Below are 22,475 nucleotides of genomic sequence, written 5' to 3'. Positions count from 1 at the left end.
TTACTTTCCGTAGGGAAAAAACCGCAGCATACTTCCAGGCGCTAATTAACTAACATGTCCGTACCCCCCAGCCGCAAACCGTTGAACGCGCAGCAGTCGTAATGAATATTTGAAAAGCGTTTTTTAATTGAATCCACTTTTCGCGAGAGCTCCTTTTTTCCATTTCGTTTTTTTTGCTACTCCCAAAACATTTGTCTTCCTCTCCGGGAAAAGCGTCAAGAAAAAACCACATAAAACCAGCTGCCAAAAGCGTGAAATAAAAGCAAGAAGGAAAACACTAAGAGAAGGTAGCGGCAAGGCTTGGAATACCCTTTCCGAGGGTAATTGGGATTATTTTTAAAAACACGACACATTTTGGTAGATAGAATTAATAAATTAATTCGATTATATTATAATAATATAAAACGGCAGATTGTATAGTTTTTGATTGAATTAATAAAGAATATTGTTATTTTCCGTATGAAAGCCATTTGACATTCGATTTTGGGTTAATACGCTTCGCACTTGCTGTTGCTACTATCAGTGTAAATCCTTTTAACAGAAGCGCATAAAAAGACAAGCGGAAACATGTACACACTGGTGCGCACATTTATGTGGACATAATCGAATAAAAAGGCCATCATCCTTCACACTTATTCGTCCATATGTACAACGTATACATTATGTATATTTTTGATTTAATTACATTTTTTCGCCATTTGCAATTCGTGTTTTTTTGTTGTGTTGTGTTGGCCCCTCTTTAAACAAACTGAAAATGAATGAAGGAAAAGGCAAAAATAATCGAAAAAGCAAACGGAAAAAAATTGCGTAAACAAATACGACTGCTATCAATAGAAGGGAAAAGCGAATAATACATATACGGTGGAAAATCCTATTTTTGCTGGGGGTTATTTGAACCGCATTTGAAGGCTCTGGCTGAATCCTTTGTGGTCAGCTTTTGACGTTCGAGTGGGTATGAAGAGGTTCATTTCCCTTAACGAACAACATTTATTTACTCTATAGGTTCTCTGGTTAATGGAAAAATTGATGCCGAGTGAAAGGACAGTCTTCAAGGGGAATAAAATATGTGAAGAGTCCCTTAAAAATGAACGGCTTCAATTTAATATTTTAATTTCAATAAACTTTAACTATGCCTTTTCAAAGTGAATGTTTAATCAAAACTTGCACCATTTTGTCTATAATTAACATATAAAAGCTTATTACTCCATAACCATGTTATTTGCTAACTTTGGATATTTTTACTGCATTCTTAATGGGAAATACAGTTGTTTAGATATATGCATTTAGTTAATTTTCCGCTTTTTCATTCTGAGGCGAGGAAACCATTAAACTTTTGCTATTAAACCCTTAAAAATGCCAACATTTCGACTGGAATGCGCTTCACTATCAATCTCACTCTTCTTTCTGTCTTCTGTATTTCTCCGCTTTCTATTTATTCCACTCCTCACACTCTTGAAAGTTGGCTTCATTTTAGCACTTTTCTTTCATTTCTCTGGACCGCCTCCGCCTCCGCCACCACCACTACCACACCCACTCTCTGGCGCATTTCTAACACATTTCTGCCTTTATTTTACTGTTAATGTGATTCCCATTTTGGGGTTTGCGCTTCTCTTTCTTGCCCTTTTGCTGCTGATTTTTTATGGAATTTCTGGGACTTTTCATGTGGATAATTAAGCAAAATAGCAACAAACCAGGCATACAAATAAAAGGCCAAAGGGAAGTAAATATAAGAAAAAATACATAGGAAAACTTACGGACTATAAGATACCCGCTATACGGCAGCGAAAACCTTACTAACCTGTGAAATGTGTATAACATTTTGCATGTACTCGAACGTAAGCGCAGCAATTGTCTTTTCTCTTGATCTTCACTTCATCCAGGAGCTTCGCTGCTCAAAGCTCCAAAGCTCACTCAGCTACTTCTACGCTCTTTACTAAAGCTCTCTCAGCAAGAACAGCAATAAAAACCACAACAACAACAGTTACTTTGAGTTGAGGGGCAGAGTTGCCCGATCGTAACAGCTAACGGGATCGTATTATGCTCGCTCCCATGGCATGCTCTTCCAATTCATTTGCACTCGACAACTCAACAGTCACTGGGTATTCACTTTCCAAAAAAAAAAGAATCCCCATGGAGTTGTGCTATGCATTTTTCCCCTTTCATAAAATTAAATTTAATTTGGTTTCTTTCGTCCGACGAGTATAGTATTTGATATTTGACCTAATGCTCAAAGAACTTTATTTGCGGTCGAGTACGAGCAGCCTCTCAACTCAACCTATTTCCTACTTTATTTATATCTACGTACATATATATATATTTTATTCCATTTCTGTTTGTCTTCTCCTTTTTTTCGGTGCAGAGGCACTTGCTGTTTGGCTCTATTTTGCAGCTAATTAAATATGAAATTTTATTTGAAGGATACCAAAAAAAAGAATCAAAGGGAATATGACTATGGGGTCCAAAGTAAATTGAAGAGGCGCACAGTTAATTAGCTGAAATACAATATAAAGAGTATGTTTTTGGAATAACCAGATGGTATAATTCCAATGGAGTATTATCATGAAAATCTATGAAAATTCGAACAATAAACTACATTTTAAATATTAAAGAAAACGATTTGATAAGCCTGTGTGTGTGTGACTTTCGTTTGATGGAGAAGACTTTGCTTTCGATTCCTTAAATCTCAAGGATGATGCGGCAGCATGGTGGGTGAATGGTATGTGAATCAGGGATAGCAGTGGCCACATCCTGCCGCACAGGATGTGCAGTTTGGCTGTGGCAGTCGCTCTGCTTGGCTGCCGTCGACAAAAATGTGCTTCAATAGTTTTCTAATGGACTTCATCCGCCATTTAATGCACACACACACACACACACACAGACACCCTCTCTCTCTCTCTCTTTCTCTCTTTCATCCACACACACACAGACACACACGTGCAACGAACGGCAATCGAAGTCCGAAAAAAAGTCGGAACACTTTGGTTGGCAGCTTGCAAAGATTAATGATCAGTGCAGGCACAAGACCAGGACCAGAACCAGCTACTCGCAGCCCGCCACCCGCTACAACGCATAATGTGCGATTTGGCGCATCTCTGGCATCGAGAACGTCAATAAAATTCCCCATTTCCCCACTTTAACCCACTACGCCATGCCACCTTAACCCACTTGAACCGAACCGACCCGATGCTGCTGCTGCTGCCTGCTATTGACAGAGCCATCGAGGAGCGACAGAAGGAGTCCTTGCAGGATGCAGGAAGAGTCCATGGCTGAAGGGAGCCACACGCGGAGCGGATAGGATGCCAAGCATGAAGTTATTTAATAAAAAATTGAATGCTTTCCACCCACCAAGCACTAACAACCTTCCTTCCATTGCGCTGGAAAATTCCCAGCTTCTGTTTGTGTTTTTACCCACCGCCAATATGACCCGGAAAAGCGCTAACGAAGGAAAATTTCCAATTTGAAGGATTTGAAGAATTTTCTCCATAGAATTTCCAGTATGAAATAATCAAAATTTGACTCGATAAAAAGCATAAACACATCTACTCGTATTACTCTCTCAATAGCTTCAACCTGAACAATTCCCGACAGTGGGGAGATCCAAGTGCTGTGTTTGCCCATATGGAAGAAGTAGCTCGCTTCTGGCAGATGATTTCCGTTGCGAGTTTACAACTAAATGCACACCAAAACCGAATTCCCCAATCAATCGTGTAATAAGCGCTGGCCGGAGCTGCAATCGATTCGTGTGCCCCAGTTGCCCCCGCAGGCTGAAACAACAAGAAATTCAATTCGTGGCCTTAAATGTAATATTCATTAAAATTATAATGCGGATACGAGGGAGCAGCAGCAGCAGCAGCAGCTGGGATCCCCTGGCAACCCCTACTGGCAGGAAGGAGAATTCACTGATGTGTTCCTCCTCTGAGTTTTGCGGCTGCATTTAGTAGTTTGTGCTAAATCCGCTCACAGCAGCACGGCAAATTGTGCTCCGCGTTGCACGAGGCCTAACTTTTATGCCTCATTCTGGGCTTAGGCTGCATGGAGAATGGGAGTGAAGGTTTCTTGGTTGGCAGGACTAGGGACGCCCCTCTATTCACACATATGTCTGCAGTAATTGCCGCCGTGCCGCTGATTACACTTCAACAGTCGGAACACACACAGAGACAGCAAAAAGAGAGAGGGAGAGAGAGAGAGAGGTGCGGGCACTCCTTCCATCAACCCACTCATACTCATAAATTTCTCTCTAAAAACTCTCCTCCGTAGAACCAGCTCCCAGAATCCATTCTGTTGGGACTCGCCCGCTGGGCCTTCGACTGCGCTAGTTTCAGCCAGAGAGCTCTACATAAAACAGAAGCTCCAAGCAAATGGCGGCCAGGCGACAAAGGTGTCGTTGGGGTTTTTCAATCACTTTCTCCCCAAGAACCCGTTCAAGTCATTCATTTGCAATCATTTATGGCTGCTACGTTGACAGATCTTCAATTTCCTTGGTTTTTTGTTCGGAATAATCCATAAAATATAATCCAAAAGTAAGTTAAAGTTCTGACAGTCTCCCCTTGCCTACAGTACGCCAATCCGCATCGAAAGTGACGCCTTTTGTCGCCTGTTCCACATGAATATGAATGCGTGATGTGTGCTTGTGTGTAGCATCCACGGGAGCGTAGAGCCGTTTGTGTCCCTCTTTAGTTCGAGTGCGCTCAGCCCACCCCCAACACTAAACGACTGCTCCTGGAAGCTCTCCTTCTCTTCTACCCTCATCTGCCCCTTGTCCTTTCGCCTTCACACTCCCCCCCCTTCACACCACGCTCACTCTTTCCCCCCTTTCGCAGCGCTCAGTGCTGCGGCAGCAGCTCTATTTGAATATTTAATTTTTTAGCGAGGCGGGAACATTTCGCACTTGGAGTAAACCTGACGCTAAACGTAGACCAGAGCCGAGCTGCTATCGACTCCCCCATCCGGTGTGTGTGTGCGGGTTTTATTAAGCAAACAAAATGTTTTCTATGCCAAATGAATCCTGCTCGTCGTTCCCTGCCGTTTTGTTTGATTGCGAGTTCAATGCACGGCTAAAATATGAGGGAGAAGCGTGGTTCAGATACCCAGCCAAATTGGCTCCATCGCAATTGTCAATATTCATAATTAATACAATTCGAACACGATTTCCGTGTGCCGGCGGCTCTCAACCCAGTCCACCCCCCAATTACCCCACAGCCCTGCTTTGCTGTCCATTTCTCACCTGTCGGTTTACCCTGCTCTTGTGTGGCCGTACTATGGTTCTTACACTTGTTCAGCCACACGAGGCGTAAACCAGGAGTAAGATAAGGAAGAAAATATAGAAAGATAGTGGAAGAAAATCAATTCTAGAAACTTCGATTGGCCTTGAATCTACCACATGCATTTCCTGCTGTGTTGAAATTCGCGCACGTACATCCTTGTATGTTTCAAATCCGATATAGATAAGAGATTATTAATTTTAATAGATAATAGAATGGAGGAAGAGAGCTTTGCTATTCTATCTGCTCTGTGCTAAGAGAGCGCGATCGAGGGAGTTTCTGTCGGAAAAGCTTTATTTAACAGTGTGAAAATGGAAGAGAAAATGAAGAAACTATAAAGGAGGGCCTGTCGTTGTTGAGTTTCAGATACTGCAATACGCTGTGTTCGTGCGGTGTGAGGCCATCAAAGAAAGCATTCAGATTCGTCTGTAGCTGCTGGCGATTGGGCATGCCGGTGAGGAAGGTGCCATAGGTGGTACATGAGCGAGGAGCTCTGGACTGGCCGGATGCCAGGCATAGGGTCCCGAATTAGAGAGTAGGCCCAGGGCATGGGCAGAGGCACAGACGACGCCCACATTGAGCTCCCGGAAGGCCTTCATGTGTAGCGTGTAGCGGGCATAGTTGAGGATCACCTGGATGCGACCCTTGCCCCGCTCGGCGCACTCCTGCAGCATAGCCGAGTCGTAGCCGGTGATGCCAATAAACCGAGCTTTGCCCTCCTTCACATACTCCTCTAGCAGGGGAATGGTTTCGTTGAGAACAAAGTCCAGGCTGGGGGCGGCGTCCACATCGTGCACCTGAAGGATGTCCAACGGGGGTAGGCCCAGGCTTTCCAGGCTTTCTCCTTCACACTCTGCCTGGCCCTGGCCGCTGTGTAGTCGAACATTCGCTCGGGATCAATTTCGTAGCGAGCCACCTTAGTGGCCAAGTAATAGGCCTCCCTCGGCACACCCTCCAGAGCCTCGCCGAGCAGCTTTTCCGAATTGCCGTACACCGGGGCCGTGTCAATGTAGTTGATGCCCGACTTGATTGCCTCCTGCACTGTCCGTATGCCCTCCTCCCGATCAAAGTTGCTGTAAAGGAGGCCGGAGAGTGTGGCTCCGCCCAATGCAATCTTTGATACGCGCAGTCCAGTGCTGCCCAGCTCCCGTTACTCCATGCGTCGCACCAGCTCCTCCTCCATTGTGGAAGCCTTTAACAAAGGTGGCTGGCAGTTCTCCCGACATCTTTAGTTAGTGAATGTTTTGGTGGCAATGGAAGCGTTCCACAGTACGGGTTTTTATAGGCCACTCTCTCACAGGTGAAGGTAGCGATAAGAAATGTGAGTGAGTTTATTTGTATCTCTTTGATTGCAGTGCAGGCAAACCTTTTGTCAGCATCATAGGCGGTGGTGCTCTTAAATTTGTTTGTGCTCTTTCTCTTGTAGCTCTGCAAGAGTATTTAGTGCCTCGGCTCCACTGTAGGCAATTCCTTGGAGTCTTTTAATTAAAAGAATTTCGCTTTAATCCATTTTACTTTGACTGCTTCAGGGTCGGACATTATGTAGGTGGGCCTCTGGCCAGCATAATTAATGAGTGAATAATTGAACGAATGTGTGAAGGCCCAATGGTTGGCTGAATCGTGAAATAATTTAAATGCTTTTTTCAATACTTAATTGACCCGACACTTGAGTGTTTACACAATTTAAAGGATTGCCTCTTTATTGTGGTCCTGCGCAATCGATGTGCTGGCCTTGTATTTTGGTTACAAAAATTATTGGTCACTTTTCAGTTGTGTGTCGTCATAAAATCAGAGCTCACTTTCCGCATTCTCTCAATAATTAGTTCGGGTTTTCAATCGCAAATGGTGGCTCTTATTGGATGGGGTCCCAGCGCAAATTGCGTTTATCCTTTTGACATTTCGACGTTGAGTCGAGGGCGACCCAGTTTGACGACAAGTTCGTTGCAGAAATCTCCAAAGTTTTTCCTCTTCAAATAAACCGAGAAAGCGCAGAGCTATGTAAGAACGAAGAGAAGCGAAGAGATGGAGAAAATGGAGGGGCAAAAAGTGCGCGCAAACTGCATGACATTATGGCCATTGCCAGCAGTTGTTGGTGTTATTTTTGTGGCTGCTTTTGGGCACCACGCGCTCCGCTCTACGTGCAACCTGCAATGTCGCCTACACGTTTGGGTGTGGGCTTGGGTGCTGGCATCACCCACACATCCGCACCCACAAAAATCCACTCAGACCCATGGAAACTTCCGTTCTGGTTGCATTGTTCATTTAAATTCTAATTTGTATTTGGTGCACTCGACGGTGCGACGTGGCACAGCTACAGAATGGATGGAAGATGTGAGGTGCAGGTGTAGGTGCAGGTGGAAGGTGGTGGTGCCGGTAAGAGGGCTTGCGGGGTATCCTGCCCGTGGGCACAGGTCGACATCGGCCCCCAACTGGAGACTCACAAAAAGTGAAGGAGGTAAAAGAATAGAAGCCAACTCCGGACATGTCCATTCCAATAATGTCCTTGAGCAATGGGAAGCAGCACTCAAACTGGATAACTTTTAGCTGTTACCCAAAATTTGTTATTGAGTTAACCTAATCTTGGCAGAAAATTTAAATGTTGTAAAGATTTGTCTCATTGCGTTATGAGAGAAACTAGCTGAGCGATTGGGGTTAAATATTTTAAGTTTTAAATTAAATTTATGTGTATCAAATTTAAGGAAAACTTTGTTCAACTCTTCATTTTGTAGCACCGTTTCCGGTCACAAGCGAACAGTTTGAGTCTGACTACGACATGGTTGATCAACAGCAATCTCGAACCAAAATGTTCGGTACATGTTCGCTTCGAACCCGAGCTGCATTATCATTCACGCACATTCATGCAAGATCGAGCAACCTTTACGAGATAAAGCAAGGGCAATGCTGTGCCACACAATTCAAAATCTCAGTGAAAAAGGTTATTAAATAGATCGTCCAATCAAGGTTCTTATAAAGTTAATTGGAAGTAACCAACTAAATTGCATCTAACCCAAATGCACTCCTTTCGCGTTCTCTCTCTTTCGCTATTTCGTTTCGCTGGCGTCCCCTTGGCCATTGCACATTGCACAATATGCGAGTAGAATATTCTCTTATCTTTCGTGTATTATCTGCCATGGCAATCTGTAGGCTATCTCTGTCTCGCTGCCCCAACCGCATACCCGTGGCATTATCCGTTTGCCGTTGCCTGGCGATTGTCCCTCTTAAGCCGACATGTCGTTTCATTTAAAGTTTATCGCATTTCTCTATGCCCCTTCTTCTCCTGCTCCTACTGCCCCTCCCCTGGCTGTTTCGCTTGTGTTTTTTTTGCTTTCTCTGATTCTCTCTCTGGACGTTTTTTTGCCCCAAGTTCTTGTTCTTGTTTTTGTTTTTTGTTTAATTCAGTTTCAGTTTTGTTGTTGCCGCTGCTTTAGTTGATTAAAAACCGCACTCAAAGTGGAAATGCGCTTTTCTTTGTTTGTGCCTTTCCCTCCCTTCCTGTCTCTCTCTCTCTCTTTCTCTCTCTCTCTCCACTCTTCTCTTCTCAAGAGACCGCTTACTGTGTGTGTCTTATGGCTTTTGTTGGGCCTGCAGCTGGAATTTATAGCAGGTTTAACCTACTTTGTAGTCAACGTACTCGATTTCACCCCGCGGGGTCAGCCTCAAGGCTGCCCAAGTAAACTTTTTAAATTAGTTGTCAAATGCAAGCCGTTAAGAGGAATGCGATAGTAGCAGCTGCCAACAGGCACACAAATACATACAAGTCCATACACTCCTGAATGATGAATACTTTCCCCTTCCTATTCTGTGTTTCATAGAACGTTTACCGGAAATAAATAAGCGTCTAAATGGGAGTAGACATGCAGCATAAAATATTCATTGCTTTCTTTTCCATTTCGATACTTAAAAATAGTCCAATTGTGCCAACAATTATTCACTTTTTCCTTGATTATAGAGAATGAAGTCAACAAAGGGGTTTATGCATCTTGAGGCAACTCTTAGATGTATTTATGCCCACTTTAGCTGCCACTAACTCCAATAAACTCCAAGATATTTGGCCTGGGGAAGTGCTTTCTTCAGTGATTTTGCATGCATTCACACGCATGGAAAAAGGCAATGAAAAACGCAAGTTGGCATTAATTAAAAGGGGAAATGTTTCCCAAAGTTATGTCCGTTGCGGCAGTTGAGTCTTGCGTGCAAGGAGTGCATTGACTTTGACTCGAGGTGCACCACCATGCCCATGCCCACAAAATCCACAAAATCAAACGGGGAACTTGTTGTTAAATTGTTTCTTCCACTTCGCTTTTACTGGGCAAACGCCAACTTGGTTGTGAGATTAGCCAATTAAACTTAATTGTTGGTTAACTTTTAGCCTAACTGTTGGTTAACTGTTGGTTAACCTGCCCCCCCGTCCTCTAGCTTAACTGCAGCTTTGGCTCTTTGGTTTTGGTTAATATCCATTTCCCTTTCTCCCTCGCTGATCACATCTCGTCGTCCTCGTAGCTGGGCTTGTCGCCAAACTTCACAGATCCCCGCTCTCGGATGTTGGCACGCGGCGGCCGCTTGTGCTCCTTGGGATGCGGATACTTGGCCACGGATGAGGCTGCTTCTCCGTGCACCGGCTGCTCGAAGGCCACCGCACTGGGACCGATGGGGCTGCTCAGCTGATAGCCACTCTGATGCACCTCCGCCGGCCACTTCTCCCCATGCATGGCCTTCACCATAGCCGCTTCGTACTCCTGCTCTGCTTCCTCCTCCAGCTGCTGTTGCTTTTGCTGTTGCTGATAGTGGTGCTGATGGTGGTGCCGCTGTGGCTTGCTGCCTCGTTGCTGCTCCTGGAGACGGGCACGCATGCTGCTCATCGAGAAGGAGGGCGCAGGCGGCTGACTTGTGGTGGTCAACTCATCCTCCTCATGAATGTGGATCATCTCCGGCCTGTGCTGGTGCTTGCGGGGTCGCCTCGTGGTGGTAGCTTCGCGTTCGCGGTACTTCTTCAGGAACGAGGGTGGATAATTGGGAGCTTCGGTGGTGCTGGTTGTGGTGCTAGTGGTGGAGCTGCCACGGATCCTGGGCCTCGGTGACTGCTGCTCTGAATGCCGCCCTGACTGCTGCTCTGACTGCTGCTGTTGCGGTTGACTGCGATATCCCTTGCTGGGCACAAAGCCGCTCTCCATCGATGCCACAGCCTCAAACTCGCCGCTCGCCTCGCCCGTGTGCTCGGTGACCTCGTAGCGGTGGCCCATCTGCTTGGCCAACTCGTTCTCTGTCTCATCCTCATCCCCACGGCCATACTCGTAGCTGCTCGAACCCACCAGCTTCTCTGGCTTGGGCAGCAGCTCATGATCGTGCTCATGATCGCGCTCATGATCGCGCTCATGATCGCGCTCATGATGTGCCGCTGAACCGCCGCTGCTGGATATGTCCGTGTGCAGCTGGGTGAGGGCTTGTGGCCGCAGGGTTACAGAGGAGCTGGGCTGCTCCCCGGACTTGTAGACGGGCTTCCAGCTCTGGTAGTGCATTGTCTTGCCGGTGACAATTTCGTTGCTGCCACTACTGTCCCCACCGCTTCCCTTGGTCCCCTTGGGCTTCTGCCGGAAGTACTTGTCCATGAGAGCCTCGTCGCTGCTATGCGGCGCCCTGCCCTCGGCGATGAGCTCCTGCTCCTTCTCCATCTGTCGTATACGATGATCATAGTTGAGGGAATACGTTGTCGACTCCTTGATCACGCCTGGCTTGGGCAGTGACAGACGCAGCTTCACCACCTTCTTGGCCGACGGCCGCAGCTTGATGATCTTCATGGGTTTGTTTGTCTGCGGATTCCGGATGATGTACTTCACCCGCGTCATCTCCGTGGGTCGCATATCGAGCGTTGTGGGACTCTTCTTTGTGTGCACCACCGACATCGCGGTGCTCGGCAGGAGGTCCGTGAACATGGACTTCATGGCTCTGGCACCGCTAAACATTCGCCCCAGGACGCTGCCCATCACAGAGTTGTTCATTTGTTGCCACATGAAGCGGCGCTGGATTCTGTGCGGATGAAAGTGAAAGTCAAGGCTCCGCAAAACAAAAGGGAAAGTCTCTTATTCAATAATAATATTCAATAATTCAACTGTAATTGTGGGAGAAGTCCCCTCACTCACCTGTGCTCATCCGCCTGCTGTTGTTCGGCCCTCGCGAAGATCAGTCGCAGCAGCAGCAGCAGCCAAATCCAATAGATCTAATGGGGGCGAGGGAATGCAGATTGAAGTGAAATGTTTCCATTGTCACCTACTTCCTTCCGCTGTGTGTTACTTACGCAATGCTTCCTCATGTTGCAGCTTTATGCTTTATTGTATGCAAATTCCAGACGATATTTAATTTGTCCTTGGACGGGAGCTTGGCATCTGGTCGGGTTTGTGCGCAAATTGTAACTGCAGGCGCAAGCGCGCCAAGCACTTGCTTTTATATACTTGCCACTTGCTTATTGCTGTGTTGTGTGGAATGTGGCATGTGGCATGTGGCAGGCTGCTCCAATTATCAGAGCTGGGCTTTGACTAGGCATTGGCTTTGGGTTTGGCTTTGAGCTTGGCATTGCTTCGATTCGTTTGAAAAGTGGCTGTGGGGGGGGGGAACACAATGGAACTCTCCCGCTCCTCAACAGAGTGCCACCCCTCCAGTTCCCATCACTATGCCATTTACAAGCTCCAGCTGGCCGCCTTTCGTCGTGCAATTAGTTCCATTAGTTTTTCAGGTCTCTACTCTCTGAGCTCTCCCGAGCTTGTGGTTTATCTTGTCTGTCTGCCCGTCTGTTCCCTCTTGTGTATGTACTTACGTTATTTACCTTCTTTTTTCCTTCCTTTACATTGTTTCACACCAGCAACATCTCTCTCTCTCGCTCTACCCCTATCCCTACCTGTCTCTCTCTCTCTCTCTCTGTTTTGATTTCCGTATGCATTTATTGACGCGCTTCATTTCGTCTTCTTTTTGCAGCTGCCTGCTGCTTGTTTTGTTTTTGATTTCCCCACCCCATTAATGTGTTGGAAGTATTTCTCAAATGCTTAATGATTGCTTAACAATTTATTAATGAGCATTGCCTTGCATGCCACATGCCTCAGACGCCGTACAGCTATGGTCTATGGTCTGTCTATTTTCAGGGCAATTTTCATAATAATTTTCATCAATTGAATGGCCGCTGGCCAACGCCATCTGGCGACGGGAACGTGCTAACACTTTTCCGTTAACCAAATGACTTTGTAGCGTGTGTGGGCCACATCATCATCATCATGTTGTTAATAAATACCTTACATAAAATGCAGTTTTTCCAGTCCAGTGTTGCTGCCACTCGAATATGTACATAGGTATAGGAGTATCCTCGCATTGAAAGGGCAATGGAATATGCATATGGAATGCTTTATAGAAATTGACAGTCGTTTTTCCACTGAAGAGGAAATCTGATTTTATGTGCCAATGTGCATTTCTCTGTCTCTGTCTCTGTCTCTCCGTGAAAATAGCTTTTGGCAAAGGATTAAATGAGATTTTATTTCACATTCAGTTGCAGACTCAATGTTAACTTTCATAATGGAATTTATTTCAATGAAATATCACACGAATATGCATTTAATTGCAATTAATTCGATGATAGATTGAATGTCGAATGAATGGATTCTGCTTTTACCTGTGCACATAAAAAGCACATCAATTCACAAGACATTTAATGCCAAGTTTGTGAAGGTTGAATGGCAAACGATTCCTTGGAGTGCACAGATTTACACACAAGACTCCGGTGTTCGCCATGGCTCCCATAAGATTATTAAGTTGCAGTAATTGCATTTTGTGCACTAATTAAACAACTGCTAAATGGGAAACACAATGGAACACAGGTCCTTAATGTCAGCTAGATTGTGGTGTTTGCAGAGCAGTTCTTTGGTTGCCCTGCACATTACGCATACGCAAAAGAGCTTCAGTCAATAATGTATTTAAAATGCCATTTGTGTAAATGGATTATGTGTAATCGAAGCAGCAGAAGCACACTCCCTGCCCCATGGCCCCTGACGCGTGTGTACATATAGCTCCACTTCTATGGAGAAATACATCCATACATGTTTGTATTATTGCTGCCTAGGAGCATAGTAAACCAGCCCATCGCTTGCGCAGTGGGTAGAGCAAATGGCAGCAAATTGTGATGCCGTAAGCCAAATATAAACACAATAAAGCCAAACAAGCCTCAAACAACAATGAACACACCCACACACACACACACACACACACCGAACAGGCAGCGGGCCCACTCCTGTTGTGGCATCCACTGTAACTGTTAGTGAAGCATAAGGCTGAGAGCCGACTGCAGATTGTATGAGCATGAAATGTGCCTGTAAGTCGATGCCACAAAATCAGGCACAGCAGCAGCTAGCAGCTACAGGCTGACTTTTCGGCCAACACTGAGATCAAAAGGGATGTTCAATGAAGGAAGGCAGCAGAAAAATGTTTAAATCAACATAGGAAAATGGGGAGCAGGTGGAAGATCTGGCCAAATGGTCACAGAAATTTCAATAAATCTCAGACCTATGCTTTCGCTCAGTGTAGTCATTTCCCGTGGGCTCAAGTTGTATCTAAAACGGGGACAACATTCGCAGTTGGTTTCTTGGGATACACACGCAAACACACAGGGTGGCACTCGATACTTGTGTGTGTGTGGGAGAAATGCTCATTGGAGGACGGACAAGGGCACAACAAAAGAAGGCCAGAGATGAACCAGGAAGCCGAGCAGGCAGTAGAGCAGGACCCTGATTGATACGGATCGATGCTCCTCTATTGGTCACTGTGGCCGCTGGTCGGATTTACAGATGACACCCAAAGGGCAGGAAGAGCTCTTTATGCAGTAGCAAATATGCCAAAGCCAGAGCGTAGCTTCCCAGCTCCACTTCACATCCGGCACATTGTTGCAGAGATTCGAATATCCATGGAGTAACCCTCGCAACCCTTCTTTTCATGAGCTGCCATTTAAGGCTTTATTTCTTGTTCTTGTTTTTGTTTTTTGTTGTTGCCAGTGCACTTAATAATATATTTACGTATAATTTACGAGAATAAAAATGCATTTTGCCACCTGCTCCCCACCACTCCTGCAGTTCCTGTCCCAGTATGTCCTGTGTATTGTCGTTGCTGTTGTCTGCATTGATTTAATGCCAGTGGCGATGGTGGTGGTCCCAATGGTAATTGTGGCAGCAGCAGGGTATATCCGTTTCGATTTCGGCACAAAAGAAATATTTCGATCGAGGAAAGATTTCATGTCTCCACGAAGATTCACTGGATTATAATTTGCAAAGTCGCTTCTGGTTAGCTGTTGAAGGCTGTGAAAAGTGTGGGGTATCCTTTGGGCATTGCAGTTTCTGCTGGTGCTTTGACTGCAGTTTTCCCGACACAATTTGTATGCTCCAGAGACACACATACACAAAGTAGGAGGAAGCTCTTTGGAGAGCTAGAAGAGATATTGCGCATACGCCGCGTCTTCCCGTTTTGTGTCATCACAAAAGCTTTTGCAGCTGCATAGATAAGCCTCAGATGGGGGCAGCAGAAGCTGCTGCATAACCCCGGGCAACAGCCAACCCCATCCCATTCCACTCCACTCCACTCCACTCTGCTCTTCTACAGAGTCCAAGAAACGAGAGAATAAACTTATGTCATAAGCCATAGCCCGACGACGTACATAGGGGTCCAAGCAGAAGGCATTAACCCGTGTAAGCCGATCCCCGGGGCAGACAATGCCAGGATACACCACTGGGAAAAGTCTGGCACATGGACAGAGCACATTTTAAGCTTATTTAATGCGCGCATAAATTATTCAGGGCGAAAAAGCAGCGCGTTCTCGGCATACTCAATTATTTTAGATTATGTTTGGATTAGTGGTCAGGAGGTACTCCTCCTCCTGCCATGTATCGTAGGACACTCTTTGGTATGCCCCTCGGGCTATTGCACTTTATTGTCAGTGGGAATGCCGATGACAGGCACGAAATGGCCTTTGGGTGGCCGGGATGGGCCTCCAGTTTGGTTCTTTGCCTGACTCTCGTGCTGTGCCTTTTTTTCTGTGTGCGAAAATTGTTTGCGGCCAGCCGCTTGGACCAATCAATATTTAATTGAACCATCCTGGGTGGGCGGAATTTTCTGCTTGGCAAATTAATTCGTTAAATTGAAAATATGTGCGAGATAAAGGCAAACAAAAAAAGAAATGGCTGAATGGAATTTTAAATAATAATTTCCCATTTATCTCTGTACTTTATAATTTATAACTTTATAATTTATAATAATCTTTTTTTTGTAATCAGAGTTAATTTACTCAAATGTTTTATGCACCAAACAGTTTGGTTGCAGCAGCAACCAAAGATCCGTTCGAGCAGGCTCGAATCTCTAATCGAACATTCGGTTTGCCGTCAAACCACACGAGCTACAACCATTTTGTATTACAGTTGGATTCCAATTTGAATGTAAAATTTATGTGTATCTGCTACTTCTTTGATCCTCTAATAGTACTCGAAAATTCTGCTCTAAATTTCTGCTTTTGAAACTTCTTTGAAGGCGAACCAACTACCTACTCATTTATATATAATCTTGGCCATTGAAGGCATAAATTAGATTACAGCAGACCATTTCCTGCTCGTTATGGCTGCGTTGAAAGCATTTTTGCACTTAATTTATATTAATGTGACTGCCATCTAGCTTCTAAATTAATTTACACGACAAAAAAGGAAAGTCGCAAAAGCGACAATCTGCAAAATCCCAGATGCCTCATGGAATAAAGGTCCCTTTGTCTGTGTCTCTTTTCGATGATACTCTTTTATTTCCAATTGTTGATGACTGGCTGCCAGGGCGGCGCTGCGCTGTCATGTTAAATCAGATTTGTTATGAAAATAAATAGACAAAAACCTAAATTCTTGTACAAATAAATTGTATTAATAAATTGATGTATTTACGACATAGTCGGATTTATCAATTAGTTAGAAAAACTCAGTTTCCATTTGTTGCGATTCCAGGAAAATTTATTGCGATTCTTATGTTATTCTTTATGTTCTATTTTTCAATTCCAAGGTTAATTTTTGACAGTTGGGAGTAACTTCTAGTGATTATTAATAGTGCTTAAAAGCCAGACAAGTCTCAGCCTTTAAAGACGTTGCCAATCGTATGTCCATCGGTCATTCTGTTTACTTTTCCTGGTGGAAAATAAAAATAAGTCTAGTTGTATCTCTCAAACTAAAGTGACCCAATTTAGTCTCTGGATTTGCCATAACAATTGATACGATGCACACACACATTCACACATACACACATACATACATATATCTATATGTATTCCGTTTCATTTCAATTCCATTGGTAAACCCAAAAAGGCGCCGCAGGCAACGACACGCTGATTAAATCAAATAACTTATGGCTTAGCCCAGCCAAGCCCCACTGCCACCAATCTCTGTGATGTTCAGATGTTGCTTCGCTGTGCTCTCTCTACACTCGCTGTGGCAGGTTGCTTGCCCCCAATAGTCTGCTCCTTGCTCCAGTTGTCGGACAACGGAAATCAGCGCTGCCCAATCTGCAGCTCTCTCGTACAAGTATGTGTGGCAGTGTGGCACAGAGTTTGCTTTGCCGTTTGGTTTATTTTCGGGTGGAGCTGGAGGTGGAGATGCGCCCTGTTCCAATACCTCATTGTGTATGAAATTTGCTCAACTGCAAGCCAAGCAGAAGGAAATTGCACACACACAGAAAAAGCCTTATCCTGCTCACAGGATTCCCTACATCTTCTGCTACTTATACCCCGTAATAGTGCAACTTTGGAGGGGCATATTCTGGACTATGTGTCATGCAAAACGAATTCCCTTGTTACAGAATTTCCCAGTGGGTATCCGCAAGTTGCATCACAAAACCTTAGCCGTCTAACTGGTTTTCTGCTCGATTGCTGATCCGATAGATGCCCCTAATAGATGGTGGCTTCTCTTGCTGTTGCTGTTGCTGTTGCCTCATGGCCCCATCGATGCCATTTTGCTTAGCCGTACACTTGAGAGCGTTTACTGTCCGTCGTATCTGTGTGTCTGTACTTCTGGGAGACTAGCGGTCATTGTTGGTGTCGCTGTGTGGCGTCTTTTGTTTCAATTGCTCTGAAGGCAGACAACGACATAAGCTGCTCCCACACGCACACCCGCATCGAAGCTAGGCATCATCTTGGGGCTTTGTTTTGCTCTCCTGCCTAACCCCAAAGCAGATACCCGTGCCCTAGCCCCCAATCTCCCTCGGGTGGGCTGCTTTATTGCAATTGATTTTGACGCCGCTGTTTATGCCAACTGAACAAATCTGAGGAGCTTAATCCAGCGGCCACTACACTGAGGGAATAAAGCGGAATCCCATTCTAACGTCTCCCTTTGGTAGCTTTATTTTACTTTTATTTTTGTATTTTTGCAGTGTACCTCGCAACCATTTTCCCACTCGACTTTGTTCCCACCCACAGTTCTGTTGATGTCAGCATTTCCCGTTGAGCAAGACAGCTTCAAACGTACGAAATCAAATCGAAATGTTTCGTTCGATATGCGGCAACGAAATCGAATGGAAATAGAAAACAATAAACTGACTCTGTTTAAGAATTAACCAAAGCAATAACCACGCAATATATTCCATATAATTAATACATTTTCCTTTATTTGTTCATCTCTAAAACAACTGGAAATCTTTCATATTTCCAGCTATGTGCATGGCATTGGCTCGGAGACACGCAACTCACTTTTCCATTTGCACAATGGACGAGACATGGTCCTGGTCACCACCTGTCGCCACGGCAAGAGCTGGCGGGAGCTGCAGGACAATCGCTGTGACGAGGACAATCGCGAATACGACAGGTAAGACTCCTTGGTCCGTGGTCAACGATGTTGTTGATGATGTTGTCTTCAGCAGAAAGTGTTTCCAACTGTCATTGGGGGTTCTGTAAGTAATTTGTTTAGCCTCCATTGATAGTAGGGTGCTAATAGCTCAAGTCCCTTTGGCACTTTCATCTTCATTCTCATCTCCAGCCTCCATTCTCCATCCTTTGGCCATTAACTAGAGTCCTTGGTGGCGGGCTTTGCTACGCCAGTCCGTGCCGACTGTCTGTGATTAATGTGCTCAAATCCGGCTTGACAAGCTCATTTAAATGGCACGACACTTGGGCGAAAGGCATTTACAATGCCAATGGCTTCCGTTTAGCATTAAAGTGCCACCAAAACTTGCCAAACCAGAGCTTCTTGACTTTTCAATCATGGTCCAAAGATTTTAGATGTTTTACTCAAAGTTTGGTTGGGAAAATTAACTTATAAAGGAGCAGGAAAACTTAATGGATGTTGCCTGGGAATGAGTCTGCTGAATGTCACCACCAGAATAGGGCAAAATATAAATCAGAAAAGAGTGAAACCGAGTCCGTGCCATAACAAAACAACAATGAATAAAGCAATCAAAAACAATCAAGCTAAACAAGCTATCGAAAGAGATAGTTTCTCCCGCAACTTGTAATCTCTTCTGTTAATTTCAGCTTCAAGTCGAACCGTCGACGATTTCTCTTTATTCTTTGACTTGAATCAGCTGCCGTCTGCTGTCTGTCGTCAAGCTGTCTGATTGTTTTCCTGTGTACATTTTGTTCAATTATAAAGAAACTTGCTACGGATAAGAATTGCAATTGAAGAAAATAAACTGGTAGTAGGGGAGAAATAGAGCCTGTAAAAAGTGAAAGAAATCAAGAAATAATGGCACAAAAAATCGAATTGAATGCAGAGAACGAGCAGAGCAGCCATCCTCCCAGTTGAATGGGCATTGAGATGGCAGCCATTCCTCCTGGCCATACCGTTAAATTCCATTCTATTCTAGCATTCCTCTGCATTCCATTCAATGCCATTCCATACATACTCCATCCAGTCATCCATCTATCCACGTCCTCCGCTCGCTCCTGGTTCCGCCCTGGTGCCTATCGAGTTTACTGATTTCCTGCTGATTAGAGATGTCTCGCAAAAGACATTACCGTTCGCTGTCTGTCTGTCGCTGCTGCGGAATCTGATTACCTATAGTATGCACACACAGAGGGTGCTTTGCTTTGCCTAAATCTTCAAATTAAGTTAATTTAATTTTTGTATTTGTAGCGATTCGGCGGCTCAAAAAACAGATCTTTGATGAGCAGTTACTAGCTCAGTTTCGGTCTCTAGTTTAAGTAATCTAATTCCAGGGTATCTAAAGCTACATCAGCTCGAATTAGAAGTCAACTTTGCTGCATTTTATTTGTAGTTTTTTGCTTCTGCTACTCTTTTGCCTGCTTCTACTCTTTTACAATAAATTTATCGTTCACTTGAAGAATATGCAAAGAAAAAAAAGGCGCAACTGGAATCAAGCGAGAAAGAAGAGAACACACAAAAGGATGAGCAAGAAAGAGTAAAAAAATGTCAACGCAACATTTACCGTTCACCTTTAATTGAATGCAATTTTTCACAATTTTTTACCGACTCTTCTCTTGCTCTCTCCTCCTTGTCTGTCTGCCTGTCGCTCTCTCTCTCTCTCTCTCTCTCTCTCTCTCTTTCGCTCTTGCAGTAATTTGACATGACTTATGCGACAAATCCGCTTTGGCGTCAAGCATCAGGGATTTATGCTCGCTCCCTCCACTTTCCCCCCAGCCACTGTTGGCGAGCTTCCTGGGGGTGCCACGCCCGAGTTTCAAGCCACCCCCTACACAGCCGGCCACAGTGCCTCCATCAACTGTTCTACATAATCAAGCAAATTGCTTTCCCACTCACATCATTTTTTATCAAGGGACGGACGCCTTCGTAGTCTGGAAACTTCGTTAATGCACCTGTCAGATATATATCTGACTCCCTTCCCTTCACCGGCTCCACCCACCACTCCCACATCTTTCCTCCATGTACTCCATCTATCCATCTCTTTCTGCACATGTGCTCCTCTGTCTGTCTAGCTTTCTCTATCAAAACATAGATAACTACAAGTACATAGTACCTACTACTTACATGTTTTGTACATGAACATGTTAAGAAAATTGCATAATACCTTTGAGTAGCATTAGGGATTTTCTTTTATTTTATTTTTCCTTCTTGTTTTCTCCTGCTACATTTTTTATGCGCTTACAATTTCTAAAAGCTCATGAATGCGCCCTCGACTGGGTCATATCGGGCAGTGTGGTGGGGGGTGGACGAGGAGAGCTTCGCTTCTGTATTTTTGATGAGTTTTCCCGTAGCATTATTATTCACAACAATTTTGCATTGTTGCTGTTTGTTGCTGTTGCTGTTGCTGTTGCTCCTGTTAATATACATAACCGTGCCAAAGAAAACCGAAACCAGTGCCCAGAAACCAAAATCCATTCAATTTGGCAATGATTTAAAGTTTTCTCATCAAAAAGAGAGCGAAAGTGAGAGAAGGGAGAGTGGCAGGCTGTGAGCGGTCAACGCTCAGCGAAGCATGAAATTGAGATTGAAAGAGAAAATTCTGCATGAATTTTTAAACGTAAACTGAATGAACAGTGTCTTTTTGTAATCCAGTTACGTCCCAAGCAAAGTGATGAAAACTTACGAAAAATCCAAATTTTAAACTGGTGTAAAATTAATTTTTTTTTCATATTTTGCAACAGTTTTATTAAGTTTTAAGAGTGATGAATGTTCTGTGATTTTATTTTGAAGCTTCTCTTTTGCATTAGGTGTTGCCATATGGCCTGCAGAAAGCCAGCATTGGCGTTGCCATGCTGTTAGTAAAGTGCCTTTTTGTGACGTGACCAAAATTCCAAAGAACTTTGCCTGCTTAAATCGTTTTTTTTTTGTTCATTCATAATATTTATATTAAATACGGTCCTATTATTCCTCAAGAAAATCCATTAAAAAGTTTTGGTTATTGCTTCGAGGAGAACTTTTACAACTGCAGTGAAGCAAAAACCTTGAGCCGCTTTTAATGAAATTTTTTTTGCGCTCTGTATGCCTTTGGTATGCGTGGTGTCATTTTTGCTGTAACGAGCGCCTTAGGCGCGAATGGGTGTTTTTGTTGCTGCCTCCAGACATCGCTATCATGCAACATATGTCATCAATATGCATTGCAGGCAGGGACAGGGACAGGCCACGAATGCCGGAGGTTGATGAGCCGCCGTCGCCACTGATGATGATGATGATGGGAGCTGAAACACGCGACATGCGGCAGAGGCGCGACTTCTGGCACAACTAATACGAGGTCAACGATTCTATCCATTTGGTTCTTGAGGCTCTCGGTTTGTGTCCGGTTTTTTTCTGTTGTTGTTGCCTGTGTGTCTTACTCTGTCATTGCCGTTTTTTGAAGGCGTTGCAAAGTGGCAACTGTGCCAAATAATGAGACGACGCCATGTCATGTCCTTGAGAGTAAAAGTTGTTTTTCTTCATTCCTTTTTTCGGCTTGTTTGCCTGACAGTAGACTCGCTGAAATTACGTATACTGCATGTAGGTGCCAGGACACGGCAACTGTTGCAGCCACACGTAGCAGCACCGCAACTCTCTCTCTGTGTGTGTGTGTGTGTGCTCAGGGCAGAAGAGTAAACTCTCAACTCTTGTGGCCCTTTAATTTTGGCCGGCAATTTAGAAAGTTTTTCTCTTTCCATCAGAATTTGCAAATTTCGAAATAATTTTTGGTTTAGTAGAGAATCCCACTCTTTGGCTGGGCAAAGGTCGAATTCGCTTTGGCATTACCAATTAAATAGTGAAATAAAATACAGGTTTTGCGCATTTAAATCAAATTTCAACTGTGCAAAACCTGACTTTTGTTGGTCACTTGGCCCCTTTGCCCGGAAAACTGTGCTTCTGTGGCCATTTCTGCACATTTAATTGCAGTAAATTATTCAAAATGAAAAGGGAAATTGTAAATATCAAATAGCAGAATGCTCTGGCTGCCACCGCTTATCCTAAATTAGTTAAATTCCCTGGGAATTTCTGCTCGCTCAAACGAAATTTGAGCAAATGAGAATCGGGAGGAACCCCTTTTGTCAGCCATTCAGCAACTCAGCAACCCAGGCCGGCGCTCTATGCATTTTTCATAATGTAATTTCCCAAGTAATAAATTATCATGCCAGCCAGCATCATCATTATCAACAAACAAGAAGGGAGCGAAGAAGGGGCCACTGTGGCAGTGGCAGTGTTACAGCTTGAACTGTGAAAAACTTGAGCTTGGTGCAAGGTGAAGCTGCCGTTGCACCTGCTGCAACCTCCAGTTTCCACGTTAATCTCAGATTTC

General features: G+C 44.4%; 2 protein-coding genes and 1 pseudogene across 2 annotated transcripts in view; 1 reads left to right on the top strand and 2 right to left on the bottom strand.

Moving 5' to 3' along the window:
* The window catches only part of LOC117592438 (exostosin-1), a 61,083-nt gene that overhangs the window by 9,624 nt on the left and 28,984 nt on the right, over positions 1 to 22,475 (top strand). Inside the window, exon 2 of the mRNA XM_034286191.1 lies at positions 17,951 to 18,103. Coding sequence (XP_034142082.1) covers positions 17,951 to 18,103 — 153 coding nt within the window. The remainder of the gene's footprint in view (positions 1 to 17,950; positions 18,104 to 22,475) is intronic.
* Positions 5,559 to 6,487, bottom strand: LOC117592187 (annotated as a pseudogene).
* LOC117592441 (mediator of RNA polymerase II transcription subunit 15) lies at positions 9,552 to 12,176 on the bottom strand. Its single transcript, XM_034286196.1, has 3 exons — positions 11,551 to 12,176; positions 11,396 to 11,472; positions 9,552 to 11,282 (listed from the first exon to the last, which is right to left on the bottom strand). Exons 1-3 carry the CDS (start codon positions 11,563 to 11,565, stop codon positions 9,737 to 9,739), a joined length of 1,638 nt encoding a protein of 545 aa, XP_034142087.1. The 5' UTR covers positions 11,566 to 12,176; the 3' UTR covers positions 9,552 to 9,736.

Source organism: Drosophila guanche, unplaced genomic scaffold (assembly GCF_900245975.1).
Source record: "Drosophila guanche unplaced genomic scaffold, DGUA_6, whole genome shotgun sequence".
NCBI classification, from domain to species: Eukaryota; Metazoa; Arthropoda; class Insecta; order Diptera; family Drosophilidae; genus Drosophila; species Drosophila guanche.
Note: the sequence above shows the minus strand (reverse complement) of the source record. Positions and strands in the feature narration are given on the sequence as shown.

Bases quoted from the DNA above. Each gene is read 5' to 3' on its own strand.
- LOC117592441 (XM_034286196.1), bottom strand. The intron at 11,283-11,395 runs GTGAGTGAGGGG...TCATCCGCACAG, and splicing joins CAGCAGGCGGATGAGCACAG to AATCCAGCGCCGCTTCATGT.